At 32.8% G+C, this 13,590-nt stretch overlaps 1 protein-coding gene across 4 annotated transcripts in view; it reads right to left on the minus strand.

Moving 5' to 3' along the window:
* Nucleotides 1-1,738: 1,738 nt before the first annotated feature.
* The window catches only part of LOC108736670 (disheveled-associated activator of morphogenesis 1), a 104,198-nt gene continuing 92,346 nt past the window's right edge, over nucleotides 1,739-13,590 (minus strand). For all 4 annotated transcript variants that reach the window (XM_018469176.1, XM_018469177.2, XM_018469175.1 and 1 more), the window contains exons 4-10: nucleotides 7,494-7,652; nucleotides 5,181-5,411; nucleotides 3,646-5,073; nucleotides 3,285-3,583; nucleotides 2,928-3,231; nucleotides 2,626-2,874; nucleotides 1,739-2,530 (exon numbers count right to left, since the gene is read on the minus strand). In XM_018469176.1, the coding sequence (XP_018324678.1) occupies nucleotides 2,078-2,530; nucleotides 2,626-2,874; nucleotides 2,928-3,231; nucleotides 3,285-3,583; nucleotides 3,646-5,073; nucleotides 5,181-5,411; nucleotides 7,494-7,652 (3,123 nt within the window). In that variant the 3' untranslated portion in view covers nucleotides 1,739-2,077. The remainder of the gene's footprint in view (nucleotides 2,531-2,625; nucleotides 2,875-2,927; nucleotides 3,232-3,284; nucleotides 3,584-3,645; nucleotides 5,074-5,180; nucleotides 5,412-7,493; nucleotides 7,653-13,590) is intronic.

A 13,590-nucleotide genomic window follows, 5' to 3' on the forward strand; every position in this document is an offset into this window, starting at 1 on the left:
TAACCTGAAAGCAAATATTACGGATAATAATAATGACGGGACTTCCTGGAATCACCTGCCACGCATCATTTAATAGTGAAAAAGGAAAATAATAAGCTTAAAAATAGAAGATGCGGAGCCTAATTACGTTGACATTTCAGGCATGCAACGCAAGACTTCTTTTAATCCTGTAAGATTTTTCAGAATTTAACTTAACTTAACGGTAATATTATATGAACTACACAATAATTTCATTAAGTATCTAATATCATTAATATTTTTCACCAAAATAAATACCTTTATCTTTATACGGTGAATTCCTAACCAGGAACTTATTGTTCTTTATTAATTTGCGTGTCTACCGGGTATATAAAGCGCGTCATGGATTTGATAAGTAGGTACCTATATAATCTTGTCGTACATATGAATTACAGTAGTTGGTAGTAAATATCATTGGATAACCATATTATCTATAATTTGATGCCAAACATAGAAGTCAACCTTGGCGGATGCGCCAGGTTTGTCTGTAGTTCATACCGGCAGCATTTAAAGGCATAAGAAAATAAACAAGGTTTTTAGAAACCTAAAATTCATACATTTTATTTATTATTATTTGTCTACTAATTTTGAAACTTCATCATGTAGTATAGCAATAAAAACTCAATGTATGGACCCCTTTTTATCAAAAACCACACAATTAATCCATTTAAATATGGTGGTATTATTATACAGGGTGAGTTATAACTATTTAAACAAGGTAAGTGCAGGGTTATTTGAACTAAAATATGAAGATTTGACTAAAGGTACCTTAATAAAATGTTGCTGTAAAAAGAGATACAGAGTGTTAAAGAAGACATATTAGTTTCGTTTTTTGGTAATAATTTCACATGATTTTCATAAATCATTATCAAAATTGACACAGAGGTACAACTTTAGGCAAGAAATATTATTTAACTTTCTAGTTTACATTTTTTTTTATAGAAGGTGCCACATAAGCAGTTCCTGACAATGAAATTGGGTCATACTTTTTTTAACGAAACTTTTAATTGATAATTTTAATTGTTTTCTTGATAAACGTAGTTGAACATTTAAAATTCGGAAAGAAATTTCAAATAAGAAGTAGCAAGGTATTAGTCTGCATTATCAGCGAAGATAGACAATAAAATTTGTGTCTGGTGATAGTATAATTGTAGTACACAATTAATGCAGCTAGATGGCAGGATGAATAATATTATTCGATAGCTGGGGTGATGCATGATATTCAAAAAGGTATCAAAAGTTGTACAACAGTGATAAAACAAAATAAATTAAATAAGGTGCTAATCTGCTGTAGAATCAAAAGAAAAAAAATATTTTTCGATTTGTTCGTAATCCATACCTATAATGTACTAGTTTTAATTAATTCAGGAATGTTGTACTCCATTGCATTTTTTTGACATGTATTGTGGACACGAAAAATACAAATAGGTACTTCAGTACTTTTTAGGCAACTTAAAAACATTTGTAGTAAAAAAATTTACTTAATGGTAAATACGTTAAAAAAAAATAGTTGTAAGTAATAATTATTTTTCTCAGTTTTGAAAGACGATACACGAAACAATGTTCCATTTCAATGGTTAATAATGTTTTGAATAAAAAACAACATTAAATAAATCAACGTTATATTTTTAACATTTAATAGAACGTTACGTCCACCGTATATATAGTCATCGTCAGTTCATTTCTAGGCAATATGTTGTTTCTTATAAAATAAAGAAAAGCCATACAAACATTTAATAGACTACGAACTATTTTTATAAAAACGTACAAATATAACACATACAAAAGTCGTATAATACATATAGATACACAATTATAGATAGCAGCAGTCCGTTTAGATAACGACTACGAAATCTGTACGGGTTCATTGTTATCATCCATTTCATTCACTGCTCTGGTCCACTGAAAATATCATTGTGACGACTACTGTTAATTATTAAACACGTAAAGGTATAATGGTAATTTGGCCAAGCTTAAAATGGAATTAACATTAGATGTAAAAAACATAGTGGTGTTGTCATCCTGATATTTATTAGTAAATAATATTGTACGTATATATTTATTGTTGTCGGATACTTATAACTCTTTCTCGACTGTCCTCTCTGTTTACTGAATTTCTTCGCGGGGGTGAATTTCCCGACGAAACTTTTGACTTCCTCGATCTTTTGAATTTCGCCATATCCTCTCCGAAAACATCTCCCGTTCTTAAAGCTGATATTAAGTCGTCAAACTCGCCTTTTCCGCTGGAATCGCCATTTTTCACTCCCGTATTTTTGTTTATTGAAGAAAGGATTCCTTCACGTGTGTGTTTCCTTTCAAGGGTCAACTTTTTCAACTCTGCCTCCTGTTTAGCTCTCTTTTCTTCCTCCTCTTGACGTTTTTTCATATTTTCATTGTCCTGTCGTGCTTCTTGGAGCGAAGCCAGAAATGAGTCGAAAATTCCGAAAAATTCATCGGGTTGCATCACAGTGGGATCTTCTCCAAATAGACGAACAGCACGGTCGAATCTTGTCTAAAATTAAGTAAAAAACCGATAATAAAAAATTCATTAAGGTTTACGATTCAACTAAATTTTTATTTTAAATCGTTGGAATTTAATTAACTTGCCTTCATGTCCTGAAATTGATCTTCGATCTCTGCAAGCCGACAGGTGGCTGTAGCTTGGAATTCTCTCATTACGGGAACAAATTTGTCGTTAGCCAGTGGACTTTGTCCCCGGTGGAATTCAATTTCTCGGGCGACATCTTTTAAACCGGCCCTTAATTGACCCATATCCTTCGTGAGTTCACCCAAGGATACTTTGGCTGCATCTCTGACGTGTGGAATATCTTCGTCGATTCTCAGGACGTCTTTGAACTATCGAAACAAAATATTTATTTAGAGAAAGACAATCGGCTAGTTTAATGTACCTTTCTTTCTAAAATTTGCACCAAATAATGTAACAGTGTGGTTCCCTTGGCGGCACTAGATTTGGTATCACCCAAACGGTTTAGGGAGGCCAATCGGAAACCCAAAGCATTTCCACGAGCACCGCGATTCATGTAATTTCCAAGTGCCAATACAACCTCTAATAGCCTGCGTAAACGACGAGATCTGGCCACTTCTCGGGAAGCTTCCATTACATTTGCAATTCTCGGCGATATTTCGGTGAGAGTTACTTGAAACCTTTTTTTGTAATGCAAGCTTCGTAACCGCTGTTCGTAATGAGGTACCCTAAAATGAATTAATGAAGAAAAATTCGTTATCGAAACGTAGAAGATACTTACTTGGAAATTTCGTAAAGAAATCGATCAGCTCTAGCCAAGGAATCGATATCGTGACTGTGTTCCTCCAACAGAGCTGCTTCTTCCGGACTAGGAGTAAATTTGAGAAGTTGTTCTACCATATCAATAGGTAGCTGTTCTTTGCTGTCCATACTTAAGATAGCCTTTGATATCTCTTCATCAGACATTTTTAATTTCGATAAAAGAATGGTGCAATTTTGTGCACGACGACCGTCAATTACTGACAGCACTTTGGTTTTGTTTTTCCCTAACGTTCGAAGATCTTCAACTGATCCTTCATTCTATAAATATCGTGGCATTAGTTACAAAATCATTTTAAATGCTACCTTTAATTAAGACTTACAGCAATGCCGTTCTTTTGATAGGCACAGAACAGTTTGTCGATTGAATCCAGTTCCATTGCGTTGTACAGTTTGGTGTCGTCTAGTTCGCTCCATATCGTTCCAGAAACTTTCGTTTCAGGCAATTTGGACCAATTAAACGATTTCAAAGGATTCGAAGGTTGAGGAATGTTCTTCTTTATAATTTCCACTTTTAAAGGAGCACTTGGGGGAGCAGTAGGTGCACATGGTGGTGGAGGTGGACCAGGTGCAGGAGGAGGCGGGGGAACTAATGGGGGAGGCGGTGGTGGTATGGAATAATCTTCTTTGTAGCCCAGTCCGTTTACTTCAATTGTTCCGTTTTGAAGCCCAATCATTTTTGCATCGTCCGGTATACTTCCAGAAGTGACAATCTTTTCAAGGCGATACCGTTCTCCACGTTCGCAAGAAATTTGTCGATCCAAATCTGCTGCTCGGTATTCTAGTTCTTCAAACTTTTGACGAATTTCCATATGAGCAGCCGTCTCTTTTTCTAATCTTTCTTTGATTCGTGTCAGACTTGATTCTATATCTTCCTTCTCCTGTGTTTTTTGATCGAGCTCTTGCTCTTTTTTGGCCAGTCGATTCGACAGATCACTATTTTCCCTTTCCAATTCTTCAGCTTTCTTCCTTGCTTCGACAAGTTCTTCTTCTTTGGCTAACAAATGTACTAATTCTTTAACGTTTATATTAATTGGTGAAAGGTCTGGGTCTTTGGGTTTTTGTGGGTTGCTGGGATCATTTTGCTGTAAAACTATCTGCTGAACAATTCTGTCAAACAAGAGCCAATGTTGTGGATACGATCCGTAGTCTAAAGGAATCAAAAGGCAATGCTTCAAAACCGAAAGGAGATGTGGATATGCGGCTGAGTGACTTAGTCTCTTTCGGATTACTTCAAACATTGAAGAAGCGCTTTTTGTATCGACATGATCCTGTTCAAACTTTCTGGCAAGTTCCTTTTCATCTTCATTTCGTACCATCTCAAAGAAGTCCAGATGCCTGTTTAGAGTTTCATTTTCATGCCTCCTAAGCTTATCGATTATTGGTTGAATACCTAGCATCAGAAATTCGTATCTCAAGTGTAAGCGAAACTCTAAATTTTCTTGACCCTGTCCGTAATTAAGAACTGCATTAATGAATGACATAATTGCAGTTTTAAGATTAACTTCGTCCCGATAAATTCCGGTATCTCTATCCAAGTCGTTGATAATGCCTTGAAATCGGGTCCGTTCGTAGGCGTACTTTTGATAATGCAGCATCGCATCTAATACTTTTTTATGACCACCTGAGACTAGACAGACCGCACCGAGGATTTCTAAGACTGCTATTTTCGTTTTGATATTTTCTGTACTCAACGACTGAGCTATAATGTTTATGCTTGTAGGATGTGCTAAAACGTGCGCTCTTCCCATCTGTAATAAAATCATCAGTGATGATGAAACTATTCACTATAAAAATATTTTTTGTTTAATGAGCTGAATTTTCGAATGAAAAAAAAAAGACATAAGGGAAGACGTACTGAGTTGTTCATGAGGGCTTTAACGCATCCTATGATACTCGTATGTATAGAGCTTTGACTTGTAAAGTAGTCCATTCTCTCCAGGAATTCCAACAGAGCCGGCAGGCCGTTCAGCTCCATGAATCTTATAACAAAGCTGTGCGTCGACGTCCTCAGGGCAGTTTTTAATCCATCGATTTGTTTCGTTCTTGTGCGAACTTCTTCTTCCGTATTTGTTTCGGGGTATTGAAGCTGAAAAATGTAAATTTTCACTATGCCACCATAATTATCTATAGAATTATAATTAAATTATTCAAAAGGAAAACAATACAGAAATTTTCCCCTAAACAGAAAAAGTGAAAATTTTATCAAATAGCTTGTATTAGGCGATAAGTGAATTTTTTATAAATAATGTGAAATAAGATTTCTGTCTCTTGCAATGATGAAAACAACGATTCTGTTTACTTAAACAAAATACAAATTTAGTTCATGCCTGAAAATAACCAAAGATTTGGTGAAATCATGAATGAATAAGATGCAAGAAGTTATATTAAAATATAAAAGTGAGTTTCAATATATCATAACTAGAAAATATCCTTTGTTCTTTAGAAGTCCTGCGGTTGTTTTATTATAAAATAATAATTAACACCAATAATTTTCAAAACACTTGTAGAAAAAGAGATGACTGCTCATGCTTCTCATAATAGCAACAGTGGATTTATGAATTCCGTTATTAAACTGCATATATTTTTCTTAATAAACGATTTATTTCTAATTAGAAGTTTGATTTAAAGATATTTTTGCAGGCAGCGGCAATAAACTACCTCAGATTGATATCAAATTGAAATTGCTTTCTTGTTTGCCGCATGCACGCCGTTCTATTTCTACTACTTATAATTTATCTTGAGGGTATTTTAGTACCTGTATAAGAATCTGAAAGAGTAAACGAAGAAAAAATGTCAAGAATTATTAGTAGGAGTTGTCTATTGGTATGTTTGTGTATATGCATAGCTAAGGAAGTCGAGTGCGCTAAATTAACGTTTGCTGCAGGCATCATTGCGCTCTTCAAGCATCACTAAAAAGACGACAACATACGCATTATTATATGTACCTGTACGTTGCATTGGTAGGTGCTTACATTCTTTCAGGAAATTGCTTCGGGGAATCCAGTCGTCTTTGTATTTTATAATGACTGTCTACTAGATTCATATTTCTAGAATTATTCATTAGAATATGAACATTCCTCTTTTAATTTTTGCTCAATTTATGTTTATTGCGAAAACGTAATTAAGTGCCGGATATAAATTTCTTGTTTAAATTATAATTATAAATGCAAATAATTTACTATGAATAATGACCTATGATATAAACCGTCTCCCAAAAATCCTCAAAGAATTCAGCGATCTCTTTAAGGTTTTTGACGAATTCTAAAAAATCAATATAGAGCTTTCAAAACGAGAAATCTGTTGCTTTGTTGAATTGTTTAAGAATATGTTATATTAGTAATCAAACCCAAACAGGGACAAAAAATTCATTACTGTGTAAAAATTACCTCCTAAATTATTGAGCTTTTTCTCGACGGTAGTTTTTACATAATAAAGAGGTTTTTGTCCTTTTCTAGTTTGGATTATTTTAAAAAAAATCATATAACTGAAGGAGGAATGAAAAATGTGAAAAATGCTATAGATTGATGTTCTTTACTATTTGCATTACCTGAAAAGTAAATCACTGCATGTACGTGTTACATATGCACCATAAGTACTAGTATTCAGTTGTAAACTTTAAATGGAGCAACTTCATTCTAAATCAATTTTCCCCGTTAATGTAAATATGGAGTTTACAAACGAGTATTGATGTCACATATTGATAACTGATGCATTTCCTCCAGAGCTGTGGTAAAAAACCGCTGCTATAAACGATATGTTAATACCCGACAACATATCATACCCGAAAGGGGATGCTTGATGAGTTGACATAATTTTTTTTTAACTTTTTAAAGGGTTGGAAAGATTGCCCTGATTTGAAGTTTAATCAGGTATCCGGCATGTAATATCAAATTATGGTAGTAGCTATGCCGATATCTACTTAACGCTTCCTTACCTAATAATATGTCGTTTTAAGCGATCTCGCTATCATAAAAAATTCTGAATATCGATCGCAAATTCAGCTCCTGATTCATTCATCAGATTTAATAAAAATATTCCTCAATAAAAGTAGTGAAAACTTAAGAACGCACGGTTCGTTAAAATAAAACATAATTCTTTTTATTAACAAAAGTAAAATAATTCATTTATTTAACGGTGGGTTAATTGAGATCTATTTATTAAAAATTACCGTAGCCAAAGTCTGTAATCTTTCGATGTAATGTTCTGGGGCATGGTCCTGATCAACAAAGTCTTCACCGCCTTTCCTGGAACAGTAAATTTGCCATTTTTTCTCTGGAGGGAGATTGAGCATGGCTGTTTTGTTTGGCGCTGTGAGATCAAGTTCTTCCTGTAAATGATAAAGAAATTCTAAAAAATATTTAACACAAAATAAATATTTTTTAATTTCTAGATGTAGATTTCTTTTGATTTTAGGACGTTGGCTAATTTCTAATTCTTTGGCTTTTTTTAATGTGTATAATATCATAACATATTTGTAGTATGACAATCGGTCAGTAAAGGTAGATGCAAATTATACGATTTTATCTCCGTTCTTGGACGATAACATCTTAGAAAAAGTGAATGCGCTAGAATGCAGCAATTTGGCACATCTAAAGATTTTCTTAGATTGGGCGCAGCTACCGAAGAACGTGGTTAACTTATTAATTAAAATGAAAGATATACTAATAATAGGTGTACGAATGGAAAGTTAAAAGTTAGCAAATTAGTGTGATTAGAATCAGTCGATCAGTTGACTATTTTTAGCATAATCAGTTGCTAACGCTATGAATTAGGAATGCAAAAAGCTTTTTAAATATAAGTTATTATATGGCCGCGTTTTTAATAATTTAATTTATGTTAAAAGAAAATATTATTTGTTGAAGTTCCATAGTCAACTGAAGGTAATGAAAGTAAAGTCTTCTATCATTAATTATATAAAATATTATTTACAGTTAAAACTAATTTATCTATGGTAAACATTAGTACATTATCCTTTTTTTATAAATGCACTTTTATGTACATACATCGCTTTATTTTGTAATTGTTATTATAAAAAACCATTTATTGAAATCATGGTCTCATTGTAATATATTATCCAGTTAATTGCTTTTGTTCCGTTTTATGGACGTCAGTATTCCTTTTTTGGATTGAATCCTTTTAAATAGCAGCAAGAAGTGATTTTTGTAATGTGTTTTTACATTCACTTTTTTACACATCATCGACTTTTTAAACAATAAATGCTTCCTATTTTGGATTAAGGTTATGAAATGATTTATACCATTGTTTCTTGAAGCTAGAAGATTTTTGATAACATTAGTATACGTAATCACTTACAAAATATTACCACAAAAGTAGTGAGATGCTAAACTGTTATGATTACCACATAAGGGTAATTTTCTTTTGTATCCGATTTCATAACACAAATTTAGAAATCCTAGATATAATTTTGCTATTAGAAGTAAAAATGCTTTGGTAGCTTAGCTATTGTATTAGATCTACATGATCATTAAGGTAAACATTTCTTTTATCGATCTGTAACCAATTACTGTTTTATTGGTTAACCTTGCAGTTCAAATGCTTTTGCGTTGTTTAGATTAAGATTACCTGTAAGTACCTGCAGTACATGTACAAAAGACGGTATTATTTCGTTCAGAAGAAAGAAATGGTTAACGGTCCAGCAACATTGTAATAGATCCGACTATAATAATTAAAGGTGGGCAATCAATGGTAAGCCACGAAGGAAATTTACTTCCTACAATTGTTTTGATGTTTCCTGTTCCGATAGCGAGATAGATTAAACAAACAACCATGGAAAAGAAACAGTATTCACTTGTTTTTTTTTGTGCAAAATATAAATCATGGCAACCTATTTCAAATAATAGAAAAACTATATAAACAATGAAAAACAGTAACATTGGAACAGATGCAAGAAAGGGATTCGTTTAAACTTGTTGCTTCTTATTGGACAACACCAAAATTAAGACTTATTCTAAAAGGGTGTTTCGGTGGCCGGTAGTCAACTCGCAGATCCACACCAAACTATAAAAATTTAGGGCATAATAGCAGATTCCAAACATTTTTTATTTAGGACGCTGGTTGGAATATATTAAAATGCCGTGAAATGGTATTAGAAACCAATCCCTACTCACACAAAATGGCCTTCAAATTTTCTAGAACGTTCTAGAGTTTCTCAGTCCAATACACTATAAGATTTTACATTCGGATAATCTCTGAGAACATTCTGGCTGAAGACAACGCTAAGAACATTCAAGAACATTCAAAAACATTCTCGCATTCAGCAGCAAAGCCGCACACACTACAAATCTGAGAAATTTAGAACATTGTAGCGGATTACAAAGATTCTCTAGAACACCAGTCAAATATTAAAACGTCTTAGGTCAACAATTTTTAACCATCATATTTCCGACACCATCAGGCCTATACATTTTATATAAAAAAAAATTTGTAAAAAGGCATTGAAACATTGAAATTGTCTAAATAATGAATACATATTTATGATCTTGTATACCGCATCATAAAACAACCTTCAGACAAAACTAATCTTGGAAATAGTAAAAGATCTTAAATACAAAACATTCAACAAAAAAGAAAAATTTTTTGTTGCTGACGGGAGTCAATAATGGGAAGTATCTGGCCTCACCCCTTTGGACATAGACAGTTACATCTGTATTTATAAAATTTGTTTGCATATTTCTACGTGTCTATATAATTAGATTGCTTGCAAATATATATATTGTACATATCATTTCTTCGTTCGCTCTATGATGCAAATGTCTATGTCAGCTGCGACTAAATGTTCCATTAAGTCCTAACCTAGCGTACGTTGTAAAGTTTCATGTTAATTTAAGTTTTAATTGAAAATATGCCCGTCATGTCACTGCTCGTATGAACCTACTCACTTTCAGCTCGTAAAATTAACCTTCAAGAGACGAAAAGAAATCAGTAGAGTTCATTACACACCTTTTCCGTCAAATGAGTTTTAAAATATGAAAATTATACGTTCTGTTATTTTTTTGTTGAATTATTTTTCGTGTGCGACGCAGACTTCGAGTAGCGTGCAAAATAGAGATTAACCTACAAGATAGTTGCACCGTGAAAGTGTTCTAATTAGGTTTTCTATTATACAATTACACTATCGATGATACAGATAAACAAAAAGCATCTCATGTTGCCGAAGGAGATTCGTATCGATTTTAAATTAAAGCGCGACTGTTATATAATGCAATGCGTTTTGCTTTTGCAATATCAAAGCGATAAACGATAAGCTAACTTTTTTAAATATTAGTCTCACGATCGGAGGTGGGAGAAAGGGTAGATAGGATGGGGGTGACCTTGTAGAACAGTAAACAAATATTCTTAGAGGGGGCGCAAGCAAAACATTGAACAGTAACTACATTACAAAAATTAGAAAATGTGTTATTTCTATGACTGATAACTTTAGATCGATATTGACTTAACCGGAGAAAATTAGATGACCGCTCTCGGGTTCGAAATTGGGGATGGTGGTAATAAACAATAGCAATGGTCAAATATTTTAGTGTGAAATTTCAATAATCAAAATTCCTACGATCCAAACAAAATGACGACAGAAATTTGAAAAGAAAAAAATTGAGGAAGACCGTAATGAAACTTGTCTCGGTTGCCTTACTACCTGAAGGGTCAATTTTGAAGATTTTAATGTATGTACAGTTACGATTTTCAACAGTGACTATAACATTTACTTATATTTTAATAAGAACATGAAATGTTATAAGGGTGACTCTACTTGGGGTAATAATATTGAAACACAGGTATTTAAGAAATACCATGTATAAATTCATTGTACAGCAGTAAAATAGGGTTGACACCTTTAGACTACCTCTAGACGGTTATTAACGAACATTTTTCTTTCATTTAAAGCTTCATTATTCCTTTTTACTAAAATGTTTCAATTTTAACCCCTGCGAGTATTTGAGAAGGTCCTTGAGGTCCTTTAAATCTCTAGAAACTCTTCCGTGGTTCCATCTGGTATTTTCTTGTACAATTAACAGATAGGTACCTTGTAGTAGGTATTATAAGTAAGTACAAAAAAATTGCTACATTTTACAATACCTTTGCTGTATAATGTTTAGAAAAATTATAAAAATCTATAGATTTATTCTTCCTGGATAACTCTATTGATATCTCAAGGAAGTAACAGAGGAAAAATCACTACTCACGACCTAGTGTGGGAAGTATTATTATCCAGTTTGGAACCTAATATATATATATATATGTATAGTTAATAGCTAGAGGGAACTTGCCCATGTATCTATTGCTAATTAAACCTATTGTTCAATGTTTTTTAACGTTTACTTCACCAACTAAACGTTTTAAACGCGCGCTTTCGTTTTAGAGAAAGAAAAAAGGTCGTTTATAATATAATTTGCCAGTTTAGTTTACCAACGCAACGTTTGAAGGACAGGTAATTTCAGCAGTCGTCGATTCTAATCAGCTTAGCAGAGAGCTGTCGGTCATGACCCCGAAATTACAAGATTTAACCCAGCGATATGTGTGGGTAGGTATCATGTCAATTTTACCACTTTTGAATGGCATCTTTGTTTTTTTTTTCGTAGTGAAAGCTGCGAGGTATGCGCGAGAGCCTGAGGAAAATTCGGTGTGGCAAATTAAGGAATGAAAACGTAGCAAAACTATACATACTTAATTTAATATATCAGTCAATGATTATCTTTTTTAATTAATCGAACTGTTCTAAGTCGAACCTCTCGTGAATGCAACTAATTATGTTCAAGTTAGAGGAAATTCGAGTTTAAAGAAATTGTTTGCTTACAATTGCATAGTAAAGATCGAAAACCCGAAATCAGACAGTGGCCATTCAAAATTAAAACATAGAAATTCAACATAGCCATAACTAACATACAAAATAAAGTCATTGATCATAGCTGCGTCTAAATGCTCCGAAAAATATTAGTAGAAACTCTAAATCTTAAATCTTTCGAGTTAGAGAAATGAACAAATAGCTTAGAAGATATTTCGAATTAGTTTCATCCATTAATTAGATGCTTTAATTGGTCAACTGGTTCCAGAATGTTGTACTATCAGCGGAGGTAGATACCTACGATTTGATTTCAATGCAAAAACTCTTTTTTTGCCGTTTACGTCCGCTCATATTTTTCAAAAAACCTAATAAAGTCCTCTAACAATAAAATCTTAATTGAACGGTTCTACAGCATTTCAAGTATCTTTTCGGAGTTTTTCAATAACCTTAAATGGAAAAGTACAATTTTTAATAAAATATAAACATACTAACAAAACTGCGCTAGAGCATTGTTACGTGGTGAACACTAATCTCATGAACGAAATACTTCACAATGCATGAGCCAGTCACAATAAAGGAATAAATGGAAAAATTAAAAGGATAAATAATTTTTTATTATTAGTATTCTAATTTTATTAATACACAGTTTTTATATTATAATCCAAATTCTCACATTGGTAATTTTAATGCTTAAGTTATTTTCATAAAATGTACTTTAACATGACAAATACTTCAGCTTCTATGATAACGATAACATAGTTATATTTTTATTTTATTTCAATCTTTTGGGATTATTCAACCTTCTATATGGCCAGTCTGATGATTATTAACTGATTTTTAATTCAAATTTTGCTAATTTACTAAAACTTTTAAATTAAATTAGAAAATCCCGAATGAAATTTACATAATAAGAAAATTGACACAAGCACAAGCGTCTTCTTATAACGTTAATGTTTTTAACATTTTAATTACAACTATAATATCCTAGGTAATTTTTACTAATTGTAATGAGTATGCCTAAATGTAGAGTTATGCACGTATACTGTCTATCATCTTGAAGCTTTATTATCATTCTTCACCATTAAAATATTCACTGATCATGATCAATTGCGCCCACACTTGCCTATTTTAGACTTATGGGCAATCTCGGCTCCGGCAAACCTATACTTGCTGGAAAATTATTTTAGTCTCCTTGAAGCTATCACGACGTCAGTACATTTTTTTGTACATTTCCCTTTTACCTTCCACCTACAGTATGTTCTTCATGTTTTCCTGTCTGATTATGCAATTATGTTTGTTTACAAATCCACGATAATTTTTTTTTGTGTGCGTACCTAATTGCATGGCAACTCTTGCTAGTATTTTTGGCTTTATTAAAAAAATGACAACAAGGATTATTTCTTTCAACATTGATAATACCATTAAATGTTTGATACCTAGCTATAAAAAAACAATATTTTCTGTAATG

The sequence above is a fragment of the Agrilus planipennis genome, unplaced genomic scaffold (assembly GCF_000699045.2).
Source record: "Agrilus planipennis isolate EAB-ADULT unplaced genomic scaffold, Apla_2.0 scaffold12, whole genome shotgun sequence".
Classification (NCBI taxonomy): Eukaryota; Metazoa; Arthropoda; class Insecta; order Coleoptera; family Buprestidae; genus Agrilus; species Agrilus planipennis.